The sequence below is a fragment of the Notamacropus eugenii genome, chromosome 2 (genome assembly GCF_028372415.1).
Source record: "Notamacropus eugenii isolate mMacEug1 chromosome 2, mMacEug1.pri_v2, whole genome shotgun sequence".
In the NCBI taxonomy this organism is placed as follows: Eukaryota; Metazoa; Chordata; class Mammalia; order Diprotodontia; family Macropodidae; genus Notamacropus; species Notamacropus eugenii.
This window is the reverse complement of record NC_092873.1, coordinates 323,608,610-323,632,282: the sequence shown is the minus strand read 5'-3', so window position 1 is coordinate 323,632,282 and position 23,673 is coordinate 323,608,610. Positions and strand designations below refer to the sequence as shown.

The following is a 23,673-nucleotide window of genomic DNA, read 5'->3' as shown; positions in this document are numbered from 1 at the left end:
TGTTGTTTTGCCAGTTTCATCTATTAAACATTTCTGGAGTGATATGGTTCAGTTAGGACTCATTCTGCTTTTTGTCAACTTGTGTTCTTTCCACTGCTTTTATTACACTAACCTATACCCCATACCCCTACCCCCATTTTACAAATGGGGTTCTATTTTAAACTCTCATGTAATTTCCTTGAAGACAGGAAACATCTCATTTTTGCATTCGTATACCCAGTGCTGACACACAATAGTTGCTCAATGAAAATTTGCTAGTTATTGGCATCATCCTTGGCTTTTGTATTTCTGCTTGGCAAGGAAATCAAGTATTTAGTGGCTAAAATGATCCCTGGGCTACTTTTATCTCCTTGTTGTGGCTACAATTTTACATCTGTTAAAATTTTGATGGAAATAGTGATAATTAAGGTCTATATTTCTTTTATTTCTCCATTTTTAGTACTGATGGGTTCATTTGAATAAGCCAGAAAAAAAGCTGCTGTGATAGCTCACAATGTCTTCTCTTCTTAAGCATTTCTTTATATTTTATTTTGATTTTTAACTTATTTTTAACTGGTAGACAGTTTGATTGCACAAATATAACTGTTGCTGATATGACTCCCACATCTGTAACCAATTGTTTTCTACCTTTTACAATATACTTACTCATTTAATTTTTTTTGGTGGTACTGGTCAATACTTGCTATAAACAAGATGTTTTGATTTTTTTTTCCTAGAAGAAAGAATTCATGTTAAACAGGCAAGAAGTTTCTGGGTACACTAGAGATTTTTGGCCCTTTTCATTTCTTAAGTCTGAGGCCAATGTTATACAACTCCTGAAAGGAGTAGAATTGAGAAACGTATATATTCTGCTTCATTTCTAGAAGTTTAATGGCATATAATCTTTAATATTAAGGTCACATATCCATTTATAATAGGTGTTAGTCTAAGTCTAACTTCTTCCAGACTACTTCCCAATTTTCCCAGCAGTTTTTGTGAAAGAGTAGGTTTTTTCCTAAATAATTTATGTTTTCTGGTTTATTAGACACCAGGTTATGGAGTTCCACTGTTTGATTATCCCTTTTCCAGTGTGTTCTGCTGATGTATTTTTCTATTTTTAACCAATACACAACAGTTTTGAGGAGTGCTGCTTTGTATTATAGTTTGAATTCTGGAAGTGCTATTCTTTATTTATCCCTACCTATTTTCATTATTTCCTTTCATACTCATACTTCATATGATTTTCCAAACAAATTTTACTGAATTCTGTAAAGTATCTCTTTAATTGTTTCTTCTCTGTATCATTAATACTATAAATTAACTTTGGTAGGATTGTTATTTTAATATATTTGCATGACCTGGCCATGAGCACAGAGAATGTAAATTTAAAGAAAAAAAGGCAAATGATTATTTCATGCAATTATTTCAAATTTTAAATAAACATTATACAAAATTTCCAACACTGATAATACTGGGAACAATTTTTAAAACAGACCAGAGATTTTTTCAAATAAGAACAGCTATTCAAAAGTAAAAAGAGTTTTGTGGGGAGGTAGATTTCCATCATTGATAGTCTTTTTTTCTTTAATTTCTGAACTTAAATACCAAATAAAACAGGCATTTCCACAGATACAGGGAAAAAGAAAATAGAACTACATGTAAAATTACAAATCCATCTGATGTACAGCTTGCTTTTCTCATATAAGGAATATGTGATATAATGTAAAAGTGTCATATGTAATAAAAGATGTAACATGACATCCTGTGCTATGATATAATAATTTCAACATGACATTTCAAAACTAGAGGTCCAAAACTCAAGCTAAAGGACTATGCATTGGGAATCCTTTGGCACAGATTCATGCTTAGAATGAATGATATAATCAATGACATCCTTTCCAAACATGGATTGCATGATTCAAAATTTAGGAATTTTCAGGTTAAATATATATTAGACAGTATCACCTATGACAAGAAAGTGCAACCTATCTGTTACAAACTGTATTTGTCAAGAGGACAGCAGGTCAGAGCTGAAGATCTAAAGTTAAAGACTCTCATGATTTGGAAGAAATGTCTTAGGTCTAGGATTAGAGATAGATCTAAAAAGACATCATTGGTCCTCTGAAGTTGTGACTGTCCATTTCATGATCTTAGTTCTAAAGTCTTTCAATATTGCTTGTTTTTAAAATGCTATTACATATACATATATGTTACTATATTAATATATACTACACTAAACTATCCTTCTGATTCTGTTTACTTTCTTTTGCATCACTTCATATAAGTCTTTCCAGGTTTCTATGAACAATCCCTTTCATCACTTAGAACAGCATAGGAATACTCTATCACATTCATATACCATAATATCAACCAATTGAAGGGCACTCCCTTGGTTTCCAGTTCTTTGCCACAACAAAAAGAGATGCTAAAATATATATGGGTGCGTCAAAGGAGATACAGAACTTAGTAATTTTTGGAGCATAGGTCCAAGTTCATTTCCAGAATGGCAGAATAAAATCAGAACGAAGACTTCAACAGTTTTCTGAAATCTGTTTGGTTTTGAAGATCATGTTTATGCAAAGTCAAGAGACTCTACTGACACTAGATACTAAAGCCTGATCATGGGACTTTTTTTCAACATATGACTGCCCCACCCTTGGATCAACCAGATAATTCCAATCAACTGGTATCACCCACAGTCCAAATGGAAAAAAAAAGATTCCCTCCCCTATTATCCTAATCCCCAATTCAAGTCATCATCTGTTAAGATAAAAATCTCACTTTCCTGTTACCAGTCTCTGCAATTTCAATCCTATCTAACTTAAACCTATTTTTCCCCAAATCTCCAATGCTTCCCTCAGGCCTACCAGTCCATTATCCCTTCTTTAATTTATCATTGACCTATATATAGATCGATGTATTTAGACAGATAGACAGACACACATACATCCTCGTTACCTAGTACAGTCTGTGAAATAACAGGAACCAATTAAATGCTTACTGACTTGACATAAAATTCTAAACCTGTTTTCCTCTAAATGAATTCTGCTATTACTGTTTTGTCCTATGAAGCATGCTTCCAGTAAAAAAAAAATGAATCAATTAAAAACATTTATTAAATGCTTATTATGTGCAAATTACTGTGCTAAGTGCTAAGGATACAAAAAGAAAAGAAAAAACAGTCTCTACTCAAAAGAAGTTCTTATTCTAATGGGGGAGACAAGATACACAGGATGTTTCAGATGCAAGTCAGACAGAAAGATCCGTGTGGTTCTTAGGGTGCAGCAGTAAAGCAGATCTAGGGGCTAGGATACAAACAGGACCTGTAGTCTAAAGAGCACTAGCATTCTCTAGGCTTTTGGAATTACCTGCCCATCAGTGGCAGTTGGTCAGTAGTTGATACTGATGGTGGTAAGGAAGAGGGACTCCTCCATAAAAATTTCTTGCCTTGAAGATGACTGCAGGAGACCAGACTAGAAGCAAGGTTAGTAGGTCTGATGGGAAAGAACACATATCTGCAAAGCTCTTAGGTAAACGGCCTAGGGCTATCTCCATGGATTTCTACAGGAAGATGGTGGCTAAAGTGATAGCAATGGTCAGCTGGCACATATGGCCTTCTTCTTTCTGAGAATGCCTTGCTGCTTCAACTTACCTAGCCTGCCTATGCCTATGAATGGCAGTTGGTCAGAATGGTTGACTCCTTCTTCATAGGAATTGCTTCCCTGGATGACAGATACAGAGCCTAGGTTGCAGGTAGGACTAGTAGTTTGGGGGCATTGCTATTCTTGAGGCTCCTGATTTCATGTCTCAATTTCAACATTGGGAGCTGGGGAATATTTGTCCATAGGAATCGCTCCCTTCAATGATGGCTGTTGAGCCCTAGGTGGAAGTAGGGAGATGATGGATGGAGGTCAGTAATATTGTAAGGGCTCTAAGGTTCAAAGTCCTGAGCTATCTACATTGGGCACTAAAGGGAAGTGATAGTCAAAGTAATGTAAGTAACTTGACTCATCTGACACATGGAGCCCTACTCATTCATTCCTTCAGCTTGTTTTCTGCTTCAATTAGGATGCCTTGCCTCTCCTCTGATTAGGGTAGCAACAAGTCTATAAATTAATTTTAGGTAATATTATCATTTTTTATTATATTAGCATGGTCCAATCTTGAGCAGTGAGAGTTTCTATAATTATTAAGTATGTCTTTATTTCTATTAATAGTATTTAGTGACTGTATTCATCCAAATCTTACATGTGTCTTGGTAAGTTAACTTCTTCACATGTTATACATTTCGGAGTTATTTTGAATGGGATTTTTTTTAAACCATTTCTTCCTGGGTTGTTAGTATTACAGACAAAAACTAATAACATTTTTTATCCTGATATTTTTGCTAAATTTATTAATTACCTTCACTCATTTTCTAACGTTCTGTAAGGACACCATCAAATTACTTGAAAACAGGCAATTTCATTTAATCTTTGTTTATGTTTACATCTTCAATCCTATTCTTTTGTCTTACTGCTGTAATTATATGTGTGTGTGTACACACATATATACACACACACACACACACACAATTCGAAAACTAAGTAGAATGGGAAGAAGGAAAACTCTTGCTTTGTATTTGTTTCTTCAGGGAAAATTTCCATTGGTTTCAGATATATGATTTTGATCATATTTTAAAAAGGCCCCTTATATGTTAATTTCTTTTTCTATTCCTAATTCCTTTCTTCCCTAGCATATGATCAATTTATACAAAGCTACTGAGGGATGTTAAGAAATATGTATTTAATTGAGAAATTGGTCAAATTAAGTTTATCCAACAACTCATTCAGCTTTATATTTTTCTTAACATGCCTGTGTTTCCACCTGGTTTCGAACCGGGGACCTTTCATGTATTTGGCAAACGTGATAACCACTACGCTACGGAAACTAGGTGGGGCAGCTAGGTGGTGCAGTGGATAGAGCACCAGTGCAGGAGTCAGGAGGACCTCAGTTCAAATCTCACCTCAGACACTTGACACTCACTAGCTGTGTGACCTTGGACAAGTCACTTAACCCCAATTGCCTCATCCTGGGTCATCTTCAGTTATCCTGATGAATATGATCACTGGATTCAGATGGCTCTGGAGGAGAAGTGAGGCTGGTGAGCTGCACAGCCCTCCCTCACTCAAAACAAAGTCAAGTGCAAGTCATGTCATCATTTCTCTGATGACATGGTCTTCTTCGGCAACGAAAGACAAACACACAGCTACATGCATTTCTTACTATGCATATCATTATTAGATTTATCCAGCTCTGAGAAGGGACTATAACTATCTCTTATTATTACTGTATTATCACCAATATTTCTTGCCAATGGATTCACCTTTTTTTTTTTTTGAAAGAACTACTAAGACACTTGGTATAGAAATATTTAATACTATTATCTACCGTGCCTTTAACATAAAGTAGCTTCCCTATTTGTTGTTCAGGAAGTTATCGATATTTATTCTTGCCTTATCCAAGATCATGTATCCAACTACTGTTTTTTAGAGTTGCCTGAGGCAGTCAGCTGATCCAGAGGAAGGATGGAATTTTTAAAAAGCTGGAATTGAAAAGAAAACAACTATGTAAAGAATACATACACACACACACACACACACACACACACACACACACACGCACACACACACACACACGCACGCACACACAGTCTCATCCTGCTCATTTTAACCAAAAGCTCTTTCCTCTTCTACAGTTACCATGCTCCAAAATATTAATAGGCTCACCATTAAGACAGTCTGAAAGAAATAGTTCCAATTTTATTATGAAATACCGTTCTTGTGACAACATTTTAATTAATATTATGTTCAAGACATTTAATAGTGGAAGCAAGTTAGGTCCAAGAATACATCTCATCTATTAACCTGGACTCTGTATCCTATCCAAACAATACTAAAGCAAGCGAATAGATATCATGAGAATTGCAGGAAAAATGGCAAGATTAAGAAAACTTAACACTGAGACTGATGTTTCCGAAACTAATTTACACTATTTAAAAAACAGTATTGAGGACATTGTGTTACCATCTGCTCAAATTTAAAGAGTAATAGACTAGATGGATCATTTGTGAAAGAGACAACTGTTTCCAAAGGGATTTCTAACACTATTTCCCAATGTTCCCAAAGGCCTATTGGCACAGTGGGCAGGATGCAGATGTGAAAGTCCTAAGCTGAATTACCTCCACTAAATAATATTTTAGTACTTCCATCAAAACTTGCTTCCCTGCTCTCCCAACGACAGTGAATTCCCATTAGACCTGATGTTGTCAGTGCACCAGCTACTTTTGATGCAATGTGTACTTAATATTATTGACTCTGCAGGCATGCACATAGTCATACACACAAATCACACAGGAAGCCAAGCTAAGCAATCACACTCTGAATGCCCAGCAGTCCAACAAGACGCAAGCAGGGGAAAAGACATTTTAGTTGATTTGTAGGTTATAATTTGTGGCAAAACACAGAAATTATTTGCAGAATGGTATATGACAATATCAGCACAGGAGCGACAATTATTTCTCAGAAATTAACTAATAATAAGAATTTGCACATTTTCAACCTATTTCCCCATACTTCCAGAATTACATTAATAACTCACATGTACTAAGAGTTCCCAAGCAATTTAAATTACATATGATCTACCCTACTCAGTCTCCCCTAAAAGCTTATTTTGCAAAATAAGCTTGCTAGTTTTCTTGCACATACACTAATACTAGCACATTCAAAGTCTTTCATGTAGAAAGAATTTCAGATTCATTTGACTGCAGAATAATATGTCTTTTTGTGATACACACTGCTCTGCATAATCACAGAGGGCAGAACTACTGCAGAAAAAACAGAAATAGCAGAGAGGTCATTTTAGGCTCAAAGTAAGGAAAACCTTGCTAAGAATTAGAACTATCCCAAAGGGGTTTGGGCTGCCTATGGAAGTAGTAGGTTCACTTTCACCTGATGTGAAAAGCTGATTTAGTACACAGATCTGGTAGCTTAGCCAAGGCATTACTTGTTATCAGTTAAAACTGAAATGGAGGGAGCATTTCAAACAAAATCAAATGAGGGTGGTAAAAAGTTGGGAAAACAAGTGACAAAGCTAGGAGACTGATCAAGGTTTGCAAAACAGGAATATAAATGACAGAATACAAAGTATTCAGGGAGGGCTGAGCAGCTGAGTGGGAGCTTGCAGATTATCTTTAAAGGGTTAAAATAAGCATGCATAACTGATTATAAGAAGTTGCACAAATACTTTCATTATTTCTTTGTCTCATTGTTTCTTTGCCTAAAAATAATAAGGTTCTCTCAAGGAAAAGTCCTTCAGGCCTTACTGTCCTTCTGGATAGCAATAACTAAATAACCCATAGGCATTTGCAAAAATATAAGACTTCTAAAAGTACAACAAAGACACGGCTAAGACAAGAGTCTTATTTCACAAACTTGATGTCTTCAAGCAAAAACCAGGTAACTCCTTGTTAGGTATATGACAGAGGGGGTTCTTATCCAGAAAAGAGTTGCAATAAAATGGACTCTGCATCTATGATTCAGGGACAGTTTTCTCACTATCTGGATAGAGGGAAGGTGGAAAAAAATGAGAGATGAAGGTAAACTACTAAGTAAAAAAAGCAGCAAATGAAGCTATAAATGAAAAGGGATTTTAAGCAAATTTTTTTTATTTTACAGTATAAAATGCACTCATTTCTGAGTAATGTAAAAGAAGTGTTCCATTCTAGTTTTGTTAAGAAAAACCAACTCCTTAAAAAATCTATGGTCTGGTGAATCGATATTTATTCAACGATTAGGAAAAATCATATTTATTAGTATTAACCCAAGTAACTAGTTTTATGATGGACAGAATAAATATTAAGTACTAACCATGTGTCAGGCAGCATGTTAAATGCTTCATAAATACTATCTCATTTGATGAAGAACAGTGTACATACTATAAATAACTGGTTATGAACAAATATATGCATTCCTTTGCAAAAGAGTGAACATTCCTGATAAGTGGTATGTAACTCACATTCCCAGAAACAGCATTGTCCTTTCACAACACCTTTTGTTAAAAATATTTATTAAATGTCTACTAAAGATATAAGACCACCATGGATACAAAAATGAAGAAATAATGGAGTGCCTGTCTCCAAAAAGTCTGAATGCTGTGCTATGAGGAAGGCAATGAAATGTGCAAAAGTAAATACAGCACAAGTTAAATGGAGAAGGGGGGATAAAATTTATATTTTCTATTATACTTAATGGGGGAAAATTATAAGGTTTTTAGCAGGGGACAGGCATGTTCAGACATGCACATTACAGAAAATTAATTTGGCAGGAGCATGAAGGATTACTGAAGAAGAGAATGATGGAGGCAAGGAGATCAATGAGGCAGTAAAATAAACCTCAGGGACTAGCATTTGTTGTTCAGTCATTCAGTTGGATCTGACTCTTGGTGACCCTGTGAGCCACAGTATACCAGGCGCTTCTGTCCTCTACTATCTTGCAAAGTCTGTCCAAGTTCATGTTCTGTGCTTCCATGACATGATCCATTCACCTCACCCTCTGCTGTCCTCTTCTCATTTTGCCTTCAACTTTCCCAACATCAAAGTCTTTTCCAATACTGTCATTGCATTATGTGACCCAAGGATTTAAGTTTCAGCTTCAAGTATCTGTCCTTCCGATGAATTCAGTGAATTTCTTTAAATATTGACTGATTTGATCTCCTTCTTATCCAAGAATAAGTCTTCTCCAGCACTAGAATTTGAAATCATCAATTTTGTGGCACTCCTTATAGTCCAAATCACAACCATACATTAAGATTGGATTTACAATACAGAGCTTTCTTGGCAAGGTGATGTCTCTGCTTGTTAGTCTGCTACCCAGATTTGTCATAGCTTTCCTTCCAAGGAGCAAATGTCTTTTAATTCCATGGCTTTAGTTGCTGTCAAAGTGATCTTTGAACCCAAGAACATAAAATCTGACACTATTTCCATTTCTTCTCCCTCTGTTTGCCAGGAAGTGATGGGGCTAGTTATGATCTTGGTTTGTAGTTTTTTTTTTTAATGTTACTCTCACTCTGGGTATATATCACAAAGAAGTCAAAATTAGAAATGAAGGTTCTATGTATAATGAGATATTTTAACAGCACTCTCTAGGGTAGCAAAGAACTAAAAACAAGGCAGGTATCCATTAACTGTTGAACTGTTAAAGAAAAGAAACCTATGTAAATATAACAATGTTACGTACTAAGAAATGAAAAATAAGTATTCATGGAAACATGAGAAGAATGTTATGAACTGATGCACAGCAAAATAAGCAGAAACAAGAGGATGCATACAATGAATGTAACAATGCAAAGTAAAAGACAAAAACTCTAAGGATGAAAACCAATCAAAACCATGGAAAACATTCTCAATAAATAATAACAAAGGAGAGAGATGATGGAAAGAGGGATCAGTGATAGCAAGTACTGTGTGGGGGGGTGTGGAATGCTTCTGCTTAGTTTTTTATCTTCCAAGCTTAAAGCTCAGTCTAGAGGGCCTGGTGATTATTGATCGAGGCTGGAAGACTGTGACATAAAAGGGCACCAGTAAAAGATTTTAAAAACAAAAAATAAAATTAATTTTCAAAAGCGATTGCTCCTGTCTCCTAGTCAACACATAAAGAAAAATCACTTCTTGGTGAATCAGAGAGGATTTGAATAGATACGTATGACTAAAAATTGTTCAGTCCAGCTAGATAAAATGATACCAAGCCTCCTCATCATTTTGTACTTCTGTTCTAGGACATTCTTGCATTTGTCATCCATCAGTCACCGGGCAAAATAAACACAAGGGGAAAACTTTCCATTATGACAAAAACACATTAATACTTTGTCATTAGCATTTAAGCACCTTCAAATCCTTCTACTTAATTATTGGGAGGGAAACAAACCTCCTACCTTCTATCCAATTCAAAATAATACCTATCATTTTCATTAATAGACAATAGAAATGCATATCACATGCTGCAATAGACATCAATCTATTTTACAAATACCCTAGTAAATTAAGTGTCACTGAATTGTAATATTCTATTGTACACAATATATACATAACAAATTCAGCATTGTGTTATATTGCTCAGAGAAGTGGGAAACGGCTAGAGGAAAAAATACATTTTGAATTGTGATGTTATATTGAAATACAGTGAGAAAGGCAGAAGAAGAGAGTATTTTAATGACTCAGTTCAGGGTTATTGAAACCATAGATTTCAGAAGAGTGAGATTGACTGAGCCCAATATTAAGTTGTCAGGGCCTACATCTTCTACCAACAACTTCATCACTAAACAATGGATTTATTGATACATTCATTGTCATCTTTGTACAAATAACTAAACAGCATCTCTTTTAAGTGAAAATGTCGTTATGTTCAAGGAAGGCACATCATTCTTTGATCACTACTTTCCCATCGATGCCTTACTTGATGAGTGAGTACATCAGAAGAGAGGATAACTCATACACAAAACATGAAAGCAAATTTATTAGTCAAGTCACTACAAGATTTAGGAAGAGCTCCTTCATCCTGACATAAATCAGTAAAGCTGTTTTTTAATTTTACTACCCTTAAAAATGACCACCACCACCTGCTTCTCCTCCTGTTCATTTTGGGGAGAAAAAAGAATCTGAGATCATTTAAAAGCTCTAAGCAAACTCACTGCCTAAAACATAGTATCTACTTGCAGCTCAGATCCTGGTTGCTTATGATAAAGATAAAAGTTTCTGATCATTCATCATTAAAATGTTTATCCCAATATTACTGTGCTCTAAAATCTTATCCTTAAAAATACTCATGTCTCAGAAATTCTAATTCTGATCTCTACATTCCAAAATCAAGCCCCATTACTCCTCCTATTCTTAAGCTGTATTTATTGATTTTTAAATGCTGACTCCACAGAGAAGTGCATATTTCATTTAATTATAATTACATAAAATGCAATATACTGCTCATCTTAGGCTAATAACATTCAGTAAGGTGTACCTTCTTTCAATGGAAAAAGGCTTATTATGAAAAATATCCTCTTGTAGGACACTGTTTAATTGTTCTAGAGAGCAGTTATAGTATGCAATTTTGTCATATTGACTTTGAATACATACCTATAGGAAAACATTTTTATCTTATAGATGAGAGTGTCAGGAAGTACCAAACAAGGCAGAATCAACTAGTAGTGATGTCAGATGAAAATTCTGCCACTTGGGGGAAATAAGCAAAAATTTCAGTAGGAACTGATTCTCCTAATTATTATCAGAATGTGAATTGGGAAAACAGTGAAATAAGGAAAGATGAAATAAATAAAGAAATTCAACAAGACAGAGGTTTCACAGCTAAAACACTAAATGCTGAGAAATCATTAGGCTACATCATACATATAAAGTCCAATTTCAAATCCTATTTTGCTTCTTTATCCCACTGTAACATCCAGCTATCAGGAGATTTGTGCAAGGGATAGTGCCAATCCTATAGAAATGCCATTGTGAAAGTAGTAACAATGAAGCAGGCTTTAAGAGCAGCAGATAAGGTTGAGGGAAACACAATGAATGAACAAGGTAGTGTGAGTATATTTCTATGGCTACAAATGCATATATAAGTGCATCTATCTATCTATCTATCTATCTATCTATCTATCTATCTATCTATCTATCTATCTATCTATGCCAGTAGAAAGTGGTGGAAGGTCTAGAGGAGGAATGTAAAATAAATTGTGGGGCTAAGAGATTGGCTTATCCTTAAGTAGTGATGGGTAAAAGGAGAAATCTCTGGAATACATCAGGCCAGAATCCCTCAGTAGTTTCTTTTCTATGACCTTTCAAATGTCTGCAAGAGTAGTTCAGCAATAACTCTGCTAATTATTCAGGACCCAAGGATGTGTGGTACATCTGGGCCAGGTGATTTAAACTCAACAAATATGGTTAGGTTCCTTCTTGCTATCTCTTTACTTAACTTAGACATCAACTTCCTATTGATTATATATATTTTTCAAAATAATGGTCAACCAGTTAGTCAACAAGCATATACAAAGTGCTTTCTACATGATGGGTATTGTCCTCCATTCTCCTTTGTAGAGAAAAAATGAATATAAGAATTGAGCAGCTTTGCCTTTACTCTGTTGTCAGTTACCACTGCCCCAAGGAAAGTTCCTATCCTTTCTATTACATGTCCCTTTTCTCTCAAAATAGCTTTTTAAAAATGTCCCAAGCTCATTTTGTTGATTCTAGGAAAATGAACACATTGAGGGTTGATTGAGGTAGATGTGTAAGCAGCCCAATAGTTTTCAAAAGTAATTTGGGATTATACCCCAAAAGTCACTAAACTGTATACATCCTCTGAATGAAATATAAGAGATCCAAGACATATAGAAAGGATCCATATGTACAAAATATATTTATAGCAGCACTTTTTTTATTACAAAGAACTGGAAACAAAACTGATGTCCATCAATTGAGGATAAGATGAAGAAATTATGTCATATGAATATAAATGAATATTACTGGGATGTAAGAAATGACAAAAGGGATTCAGAGAATTCTAGTATGAACTGATACCAAATGAGCTTTGCAGAACCAACAGAAAATTTTTAACTAGCTACACCGTTTAAAGAGACAATTTGATTGATGCAATGACCAATCATTTCACCAGAACATTAAGGATGAATTATGCTTCCTGCCTCTTACTGGAATAATTAATGGACTTTCAGTATAGAATAATACATACATTTCAAGATTATCTACTTAAAAAAGGTTTTGTGAGCATTAAAAAAAATGTTTATTTGTTAAAATAAAATGTTTACTTGGGGAGGGGCACTCCATGGACCAGAAGTGGGAAAGAATGATTGATATGCCCGAAAAAACTGAAACAAAGAAAGACCAGAAATGAAATATTTTTTAAATGTCCAGCAGACAGAAGAATGAAGTTCAACAAGGGTCAGACAAAAAAGGCAAGTGGCAGTATTTCCATGTAAAATTTCATGTATACTAAAAAAAAACCCTGACTAAAGTATGGTCATTGCTTTATTCAGATTCAGATGCTCTGAAACTTCTATTATGTCCACTTATCTCCACTGATGCATCTACAACCCTAATTAAGGAATTTATCACACCTCTTGCCTATACTATTGCAATAACCCTCTATCTGCTCTCCGTTTCTCAAAATTTTCCCCTCCCTATTTTCCCTCTCCTCAGCTGCCAAAAGGATTTTCCTAAAGAACAACTATGATCAAAAGACCTCTTCCCCAACCAATGAACTCTAATGGTTTCTGATGAACTACAGGATCAAATATAAAGTCCTCTGACATTGAAAGCTCTTTGTAAATTGTCTCCTTACTACTTTTCCAGTCCTCTTACATTTTAATTTCACTTTCTTTAACCTCACATTCAATGTTCTATCTCAAGTTTTCTTCATGAACTGTCTCCCATACCTGGAATGCCCTCCCTCTTACCTTTACCTCTTATATTCCTTCAAGACATAGCTCAAATCCCACCTTCAACAAAAGGCCTTAGCTAATGCCAGCTGCCATGATTTCCTTCTGCTCTCAGATAATCTTCCACTACCTCTGTGTGTATATATAAAATCTTACATGCCAAAGCATTTACATGTATCTCCCCCCATTAGAATGTACACTCCTTGGGAACAGACTATTATTGTATTCCCAGAACTCAGCACGTGCCAAATATTAAACACTTAGCAAATGCTGCATGACAGGATGACTGACTCATATATGCCATCCTCTTTTTGTATACTTCTTTGTATATGGAAATGATCATGTTTGCTGATGATTATCAAACTCATATTACTAAAAAAACACTAAGAGAACAACTTAAGTTCTTCCTTTCTTATTCAGTTCCTCAAGAAAGCAATTACATATGTCCTGGACAAAAAATTAAAAACTCCACACAGACAGAAGACTAATTATTAAAAAGTAGCACATTGGTTAAAGAAAAAAAAGGCTAAATTCAAAGCAAGAAATAGGCAACTCTGTTACTGACTTATGGAATCTTAAGGAAGGCATGTGATCTTTGTGAACATTATAGGACAAAATGTTGGTAAAATGTTCTGAAATTCTAAGAAAGATGCTAAAAAGTAACAACAAAATAATTATTAACAAAAAATGAATACAATATTACTCTAACTGAAGCATATGGTTAAATATACATATGTATATATATGTATGTATGTATGTATGAATATGCAAAAACATAAGTTTCAAAACAAACCCTTTGGTACTTACTAGTGATTCAGCCCTCTTATAATGATCCAAAATTATGAGACTAAAAATATTCTTTCTTTTAAAAAATACAACCGCATATGTAACTGATCTCTGAAAAAACAGGTTTCCTTAATTTCTAGGAGTAAATCTCTTATTCTTAGAAAACATAAGCAGCAATATCTAATCTAAATTATGTAATTAGGAGATAATATTTTCATTTTGTGGCTTTAATTAATAAGATGCTATCCAAGCAACACTCCTTACAGCTAGATAATTGACCAATGCTAAGGAGCACAGTATGGTGAAAACATTTGGGTCAACAAGTCCATTAACCTAAAACTCATGTCTCACCAATTAGAAACACTTACCATCTAAGTGCAATTTTGATAGGTGTTGTAAGGCATGATGTGAAAAGGTCAGCTGGAAGATCAGGAATCATAGGTAGTAGTTCATTAGCTTCACATGCTGCTAGCTGAATGCAGTTTTTCATTGATGGGGGCAAAGGCATCTGGGCAAGTGGATGACTTGGGTTAATTGCAGCTACCTACAGGGGAGAATGTTAAAGAAAAAAAGTGACTCATTTGGAAAATAACTTGGAAAATATATCTGAGCATAAAGGAACAAATCAGCTACCATTGGTAGTTTGGGATTTTTCTCTGGAGTTTTTTATGCATTGATTCTGGAGTTCAGAATTTATTACAAGGGAACAAATAATTGCGAATAAGAATAAGAATATACCACCCCTACAATCTTTTTTCGTTAGCAAAGCTGGAGTAAATTTAGAATCCAAGTCAACTATGCCAAATCTCATTTTTGAAATGCAAACAGTATGATCAGCCTTTTAAATATGAAAAACAAGAAGTAATTTACTATTGTGTATTAGAGAAAAATATGGTTTGTTTCCTTTTTCAAAAGTTAGATAGGAGAATCAGAAGCAAAACTATTTTCTTCTTTATAACCTAAAAGACATAAGAGACATATAACCTAAGGGACATACACAGGGCAACTAACTCCTTTTGCAGTTTCTTCAAAGAACAATAACTCAGAAATATATTTGGTTCTGATACTCCAATAGTAAAGCTGAATGCTCTTATCAAGTATTCAAATTGGGGATTTGGAAGAAATTAGGTGATTTGGAAGAAAGAAAAATTTACAATTTCATAGAAAATATTATAAAATCTTGCCCAAATAAATTAATTCTGGTTTCATAATAGAGTAATATATTGGCTTTGTTATGGGAAAAAAATTAACTTACCAGTTAAGTGGAAGTAATAATGACTGTTCTTTAATTATTTCAATAGGAAGTATGTTTGAAAGCACAGTAAGTAGTTAGGAAGGAAAGCACTATGTAAATCCAAAATAATATTTTAATTTTCTCATGATTACATGATGAAATGAAGGTGTGAAATAAAACAGTTCTCTATAACTAATTAAGGTGCTTCAAATGCAATGCTCTAAAAAGCCAAAGCTCAATTAGTTGATAAAATCATACATATATACAATATGCCTATGGTTTATCAATAGCAGAGTTAATCTCTACCTCTCTCTCTCTCAACTATTACCATTCCCATGCTGCCAAAATGGATATGCTCAAAAAAAGGCAAACAAATTCTAATATTTGCTAAACAAAATATAATTAAGAGAATAAATCTGCTTTGAAATCATACAATGAATTTGTGCCATATTGTCACGCCATTACCATGAGTACAATCAAGTGTTTACTGCAACACAGAAATTTCATTTATAGTACTATATCAATAATACATGAAAGAATACTAAAATTAAACAAATTTACTGGGTGGAGTGATTTCTGGTCCTTTGTCATCCTCTGAATTACTAGACTACTCCAGCAAGAGTCCTACCCTCCTACCTGCTATTTATAGAAAGTTCTTCTCCTGCTCCCAGGTGAAAGCTAGAATATGAAGGTATAAGCCACATATCTAAACATATATCTACTGCCACATTTTTCATAGCAGCTAGAGAGAACAAACTAAAAACCTACAACTTTTCTTACTGACATTCAAAGAGCAAGCATTATTTACACAAAATGAAAATACACTCATTTCTCCTACAGCTAGACAATAAAAAAACAATTTCTAAAGTGACCAATTTGTTATTTAAAAAAAACTCTTGAGATCTGTGCTCCACTCTTTCCACTCCCCAAACCCTATACAGCCACTAAGGATATGTAATTACCTGAATAACTGAAAAGATGTCATTATAATACTAATGGGTAGTCCTACAAGAAGTACTTGGAATATCATGTTACCTTGGCAAATACGGAATTATTTTATGATGTGTCCTTATTTTCTATCTATCCATATCAGTGTGCTCACATTACAGAACCCCATCACAAACAAGCAGGACATTTTTGAGAGTTATATGCTAAATAAGAGCTGCAAACTATTAACATTGATATAAAAGAATATTCCAAATCACTGATACAAGAAATGAAAAATAAAAACAACTCTGGGTTTTCACCTCACACATATTGGAGGGGACAAGGAAAAACTTGCCACCACTGAATTTACTTGTAGTGGAATTATAAACTTCAATCATTCTATTAAGCAAACAAAATTACTACAATTGTCTATAGCATTTGGAACAGCAATCCCATTGCTAGATACAACATACCCTAAGGAGATAAAAGACAAAAAGAAAGGTTCCATACACACAAAAATGTTTATAGTAGCACATCTTGTGTTAGCAGATAGCTAGATAAAAGAGGAGATATCCATTGACTGGGAAATGGCTAAACAAACTGTGGAACATGAATACAATGGAATAATTACTGTGCTATAAGAAAAGATGAATGTAATAGCTTCGGAGAAACAAAGAAAGTCTTGCTTAAGGTGAGGCAAAATGAAGTACAGCCAGGAAAACAATATAAAAATAACTAACTATAAATTAAAAGAACTTAATATATAACTTAAAATGAATGCTGTGAAATTATTAAAAACAAGTCTGGCCCCAAAGAAATTATAAAAGAAGAAACTTCCCCTTGTTCCTTTGCAGAAAACTGAGGGAGTGAGATGGTCCACAGGGTGTAACACTGCATGTAATATTTTTTCCTATTGATTGAACATTTCTTATTTTTCAAAATATTCTTTGTTATAAAAGATGACTCTTGAAGACAGAGAAAAATCTAGGTGATATAAAAACAAAAATTATTAATGTAAATCTATTTTAATGGGTATAAAAATTTTTGTTAATGATTTCAAGCTTCAAAAAAACTTAAACTCGCGTGTAAATTTCTTCAAACCCTTTTTTAAGTACCAAGAGCTTAAAAGTCTTAATGCATTTATCGTAGTAACCTCTCTGTGTGTGTCTCTGTCTCTGTCTCTTTTCCCTCCCCCACCACAATTGTGTTCTCATACCTTAGGTAGATTATTGCCATTGAATATATGGGTATACATAGGGTTAAGTGACTTACCTAAGGTAAAAAAATTACTTGGAAAGATAAATTAGAACCTAGGTCTCCTGTCTCTTGGTATGCTTTACATAATATTCTGCTTCTTGAATAGGGATACTATCAGCCCAAAACATGTGCCATAAGTTTTAAGAAATAATGACTAAATACTACTACTATTTAAAAAAGATAAATGCATATAAGGAATGAATTGTGCATATTCAGAAGTGTATAAATATATCATATTACTGTGTCATATAATAGTGTTTTTAATACTCAACTTTCCAAATAAAGGGCACTAAGCATGTTTCATTAAAAATCCATTTCCCTACAAGGACAACAAATCCTAGAGCACAATGGAATACTTAGAAATAAATAAAGACTTAAACTTTGTTATGAACACTGTAACTTTTAATACATTTGCTTTCAAAAAACAGAAAGGGAATATTTTAGAAAACTAAGGCTCTTCTCCAGCTATACAAATTAAAAGAGCATCAGCAAATACAAATTGTACCACTCAGGAAATTATTTCTTAGGTCTACTGTGACAACTCTGCTAAGAAATATGATTGGTTTGGGCACAATTTGAGTCTAAAGCTCATCAAATCTGAGTCATGAAGAAAGATTCGTGTAGTCTAACAGATGTGTCAGAACAGGCTTCACACACAAGTATTTTGCTGATGGAATACATTCAGCTAGAGGCATCCTTGCAACAGCATCCAGGGAGTTAGTTGTTTTTGCGTAAATGCCACCTCTTTCACTCTAGATGCATTAAGAGAATAGATGCCATTGTGCCTCTACTCCCACTCCCCACTCCCTACCAAAATACACATAAGAAAAGGAGGTGGCAGGAAAAAGAAATGAACAGGAAATCTTATAAGAATGTGGAAGATGACAGGAAAATTGGGACAAACCTCAGGAGAATGAGGTTTACTGGCCTGAGTTTACTGAAGCTGAGTCATTTTGAAATTGTATTGCCTTAGACCAAAAAGAAGCAGACTGCCATTGGTTAATAAAACATTACCACTACTGAAGCATAGTAAAATAAGAATGCATTATGAGGTTATTAAAAACTATTGACTTCAGGGAGCCAAAATGATGAAGTAAGCAGTAAATTGCCATAACTCTCCTAATTTCATCTCTGAACAACCATAGAGTAGCACCCCAAAACAAATCCTGGAACAGCAGAACCAAAAAAAAGATGGAGTAAAACAATCTTTGAGCCCAAGAAACTTGGGAGATTGGCAGGAAATATCTGTCACACTCAGGTAAAAGAGGAGTACAATCCAGGACAAGAAGCGTCTTAGCAAGCCAGCAGTAAGCTCCATTTCAGCAAACCAGTAGTAGATCCTGAGCCCCACTGTGGTGGAGCAGGCAAAAGTCAACACTAGGACCCCCCATGTTCCTTAGCATAGCCAGGGGAACCTGTAGATTCCAGTTCTGAGAACCACCACTTGCTTTAGCATAGCCTTAGGCAAACAAGTAACCTCTAGCAGCCAGGCCTCTGTGGCAGTCCCGGTTAAAGGGGCAGTTGCCAGTGACCAAATGGTCATATACATGCTTCAGTGCATCCCTGGGGAAATGCAGAAGCACCCCACCAGACTCAGCATATGCCAGACTAGGACCCTGACTCAGTACCACGTAAGCTGCCAGACCCCTATAGCCTCCAGCAACACTAGACACCCCTCAACCCATTCCCCAGAGCAGCACTAGACACAAGGGTCTACTGTGGGCCCCAGGAATCACAGCACAGAGTAAATAGTAAGGGCCAAGAGCAGAGCTCAAATTTTCCAAAAAGCAAAAAGACCAAAAAAGATGAGCAAAAAACAAGAAAAATAGAATCTGATCATAGAAAGTTATGGTGAGGGGGGGCAGAGCCAAGATGGCAGAGTAGAAAGACACACATATGCTAGCTCCGAACCCACAGCCCATAAAATATCTGTAAAAAAGAACTCCAAACAAATTCTAGAGCAGAAGCTACAGAACAACAGAGCGCAAGAGATTTCTGTTCCAGAGAGCCTGAAAACGTCTCGCAAAAGGTCCTTCACGCTCTGCGGACCCGGAGCAGAGCCCAGCCCTCCTTGGCTGTGCGGCGCCAAGAGGAGCGGATCCGAGCAGGCTTTAGGGACAGAATCTCCAGCGGCCACGTGGGTCCCTCCACCCACAGGTGACAAGGGTCAGTGAGAGGGTCTCTTTGGCAGGTCGAGAGGGGAGTGGGATGCCCCCATAACTCAGGCACCCTTGGGAGGCAGCAGCAGAGGCAACAGCATACCTGGGCTCCCCAAGCAGGCAGGAGCCTGGATCCATTGTTGAAGGTCTCTGCATAAACCCCCTGAGGGAAATGAGCCCCTGAGGTGGCCCTGCCCCCACCTGAGCACCTAAACTTAATCTCACACTGAATAGCAGCTCCGCCCCCACCCAAAGCCCTGAGGCTGGGAAACAGCATTTGAATGTCAGACCCCAAGCACTGGCTGGGCGGATCTGGAGGCGAGGTGGGTGTGAAGAGGATACTCAGAAGTCAAGTCACTGGCTGGGAAAATGCCCAGAAAAGGGAAAAAAAATAAGACTATAGAAAGTTACTATCTTAGTGAACAGGTATTTCCTCCCTTCCTTTCAGATGAGGAAGAACAATGCTTACCATCAGGCAAAGACACAGGAGTCAAGGCTTCTGTATCCCAGCCCACTCAATGGGCTCAGGCCATGGAAGAGCTCAAAAAGGATTTTGAAAATCAAGTTAGAGAGGTGGAGGAAAAACTGGGAAGAGCAATGAGAGACATGCAAGCAAAGCATGAAAAACAAGTAAACATCCTGCTAAAGGAGACCCAAAAAAATGCTGAAGAAAATAACACCTTGAAAAATAGGCTAACTCAATTGGCAAAAGAGGTTCAAAAAGGCAACGAGGAGAAGAATGCTTTCAAAAGCAGAACTAGCCAAATGGAAAAGGAGGTTCAAAAGCTCACTGAAGAAAATAGTTCTTTCAAAACTAGAATGGCACAGATGGACACTAAGGACTTTCTGAGAAACCAAGAAATCACAAAACAAAACCAAAAGAATGAAAAAATGGAAGATAATGTGAAAATCTCATTGGAAAAACAACTGACCTGGAAAATAGATCCAGGAGAGACAATTTTAAAATTATGGGACTACCTGAAAGCCATGATCAAAAAAAGAGCCTAGACATCATTTTTCATGAAATTATCAAGGAAAACTGCCCTGAGATTCTAGAACCAGAGGGCAAAATAAGTATTCAAGGAATCCACAGAACACCACCTGAAAGAGATTCAAAAAGAGAAACTCCTAGGAACATTGTGGCCAAATTCCAGAGTTCCCTGGTCAAGGAGAAAATATTGCAAGCAGCTAGAAAGAAACAATTCAAGTATTGTGGAAATACAATCAGGATAACACAAGATCTAGCAGCTTCTACATTAAGGGATTGAAGGGCGTGGAATAGGATATTCCAGAAGTCAAAGGAACTAGGACTAAAACCAAGAATCACCTACCCAGCAAAACTGAGTATAATACTTCAGGGGAAATATTGGTCTTTCAATGAAATAGAGGATTTTCAAGCATTCTTAATGAAAAGACCAAGCTGAAAAGAAAATTTGACTTTCAAACACAAGAATGAAGAGAAGCATGAAAAGGTAAACAGCAAAGAGAAGTCATAAGGGACTTACTAAAGGTGAACTGTTTACATTCCTACATGGAAAGAAAATATTTGTAACTCTTGAAACTATTCAGTATCTGGGTACTGGGTGGGATTACACACACACACACATGCACATGCACACACACACACACAGAGACAGAGTGCACAGAGTGAATTGAAGAGGATGGGATCATATCTTTAAAAAATGAAATTAAGCAGTGAGAGAGAACTATATTGGGAGGAGAAAGGGAGAAATGGAATGGGGCAAATTATCTCTCATAAAAGAAGCAAGCAAAAGACTTATTAGTGGAGGGATAAAGAGGGGAGGGGAGAGAAAAACATGAAGCTTACTCTCATCATATTCAACTAAAGGAAGGAATAAAATGCACACTCATTTTGGTATGAAAACCTATCTTACAATACAGGAAAGTGGGGGAGAAGGGGATAAGCAGGGTGGGGGGGGTGATGGAAGGGAGGGCATGGGGAGGAGGGAGCAATTTGAGGTCGACACTCATGGGGAAGGACAGGATCAAAAGAGAGAATAGAAGTAATGGGGGACAGGATAGGATGGAGGGAAATATAGTTAGTCTTATACAACATGACCATTATGGAAGTCATTTGCAAAACTACACAGATTTGGCCTATATTGAATTGCTTGCTTTCCAAAGGGAAGGGGTGGGGAGGGAGGGAGGAAAAGAAGTTGGAACTCAAAGTTTTAGGAACAATTGTCAAATACTGTTCTTGCCACTAGGAAATAAGAAATACAGGTAAAGGGGTATAGAAAGTTATTTGGCCCTACAGGACAAAAGAGAAGATGGAGACAAGGGCAGAGAGGGATGATAGAAGAGAGAGCAGATTGGTGATAGGGGCAATTAGAATGCTCGGTGTTTTGGGGTGGGGGGAGGGGACAAAAGGGGAGAAAATTTGGAACCCAAAATTTTGTGAAAATGAATGTTAAAAGTTAAATAAATAAATAAATAAATGAATTTTAAAAAAAAAGAAAGAAAGAAAGTTATGGTGACAGGGAAAACCAAGACACAAACTCAGAAGAAGACAATAATGTCAAAACACCTATGGGCAAAATCCCAAAGAAAAACAGAAGTAGTCTCAGCACCCAGAAAGAAATCATGGAAGAGTTCAAAAACAGGAACTTAAAAATCATATAAGAGAGGAAGAAGAAAAATTGGAAAAAGAAATGAGAATGATGCAAGAGAATTATGAAAAAAGAATCAGTAGCTTGGAAAAAGAAAATTGCTTAAAAAAATTGACCTAATGGAAAAGGAGATACAAAAATCCACTGAAGAAAACAACTTCTTAAAAAGTAGAACTGGCCAATAGAAAAGAAAGTACAAAAGCTAATTTAGGAAAACAAATCCTTAGAGTTAGAACTGGGTAAGTGGAAGCTAATGACTGTAGAAAATCAAGAATCAAACAAGTTCAAAAGAAGAAAAAAAACCAGAAAATGTAAAATACCTCATGAGAAAAACAACTGAACTGGAAAATAGATCCAGGAGAGACATCAGAATCACTGGACAACCTGAAAACCATAATCAAAAGGAGGCCCTTGACAGCATCTTTCTTTTTTTTTTTTTATTAGAATATTTTTTTCCTACCTCCCTCCCTTCCCTCCCCAAGATGGCATACAATTTTATATAGGACCTACACATATTTCCTATTGAATACATTTTCACTATAGTCATGCTGTGTGGAAGAATTAAAATGAATGGGAGAAATCATATAACAAACCAAACCACAACACACACACACACACAAAATTATCTGCTACATTCTGCGATTGAATTCCATAGTTCTTTCGCTGGATGTGGCAGGCATTTTGCCTTAGTAGACCACTGGAAATTTTTTTTTTAAGTCCTTGCATTGCAATGAAGTTCCAAGTGTACCAGAAAAAAACTCTCACACACTGTGGTTGTTGCTGTATACAAAGTTCTCCAAGTTCTGCTCCTTTCGCTCAGCATCAGATCATATAAGTCTTTCTGGGCCTCTCTGAAGTCTTCCTGTTCATCATTTCTTATAGCACAGTAGTATTCCATTACATTCATATACCATAATTTATTCAGCCATTCCCCAGACAGAATCTTTCAAGAAGTTATCAAGGAAAAATGCCCTTATATCCTGGAACCAGAGAGCAAAATAGGCATTGAAAGAATCCATGATCACCTCAGGAAAGAGATTCCAAAATCAGAACTATCAGTTCAAGGAAAAAATATTGCAAATGGACAGAATGAAACCCAAAGACTCTAGCTTCTAGGATAAGAATTCACTATTTGACAGAAACTGCTGGGAAAACTGGAAAATAGTATAGCACAAACCAGGCAAAGATCAACATCGCACACCATAAACCAAGATAA

General features: G+C 35.9%; 1 protein-coding gene across 10 annotated transcripts in view; it reads right to left on the bottom strand.

Annotated features, from left to right (window-relative positions):
- The window catches only part of RPTOR (regulatory associated protein of MTOR complex 1), a 503,724-nt gene that overhangs the window by 267,819 nt on the left and 212,232 nt on the right, over positions 1-23,673 (bottom strand). For all 10 annotated transcript variants that reach the window (XM_072645257.1, XM_072645259.1, XM_072645258.1 and 7 more), the window contains one exon: positions 14,619-14,794. In XM_072645257.1, coding sequence (XP_072501358.1) covers positions 14,619-14,794 — 176 coding nt within the window. The remainder of the gene's footprint in view (positions 1-14,618; positions 14,795-23,673) is intronic.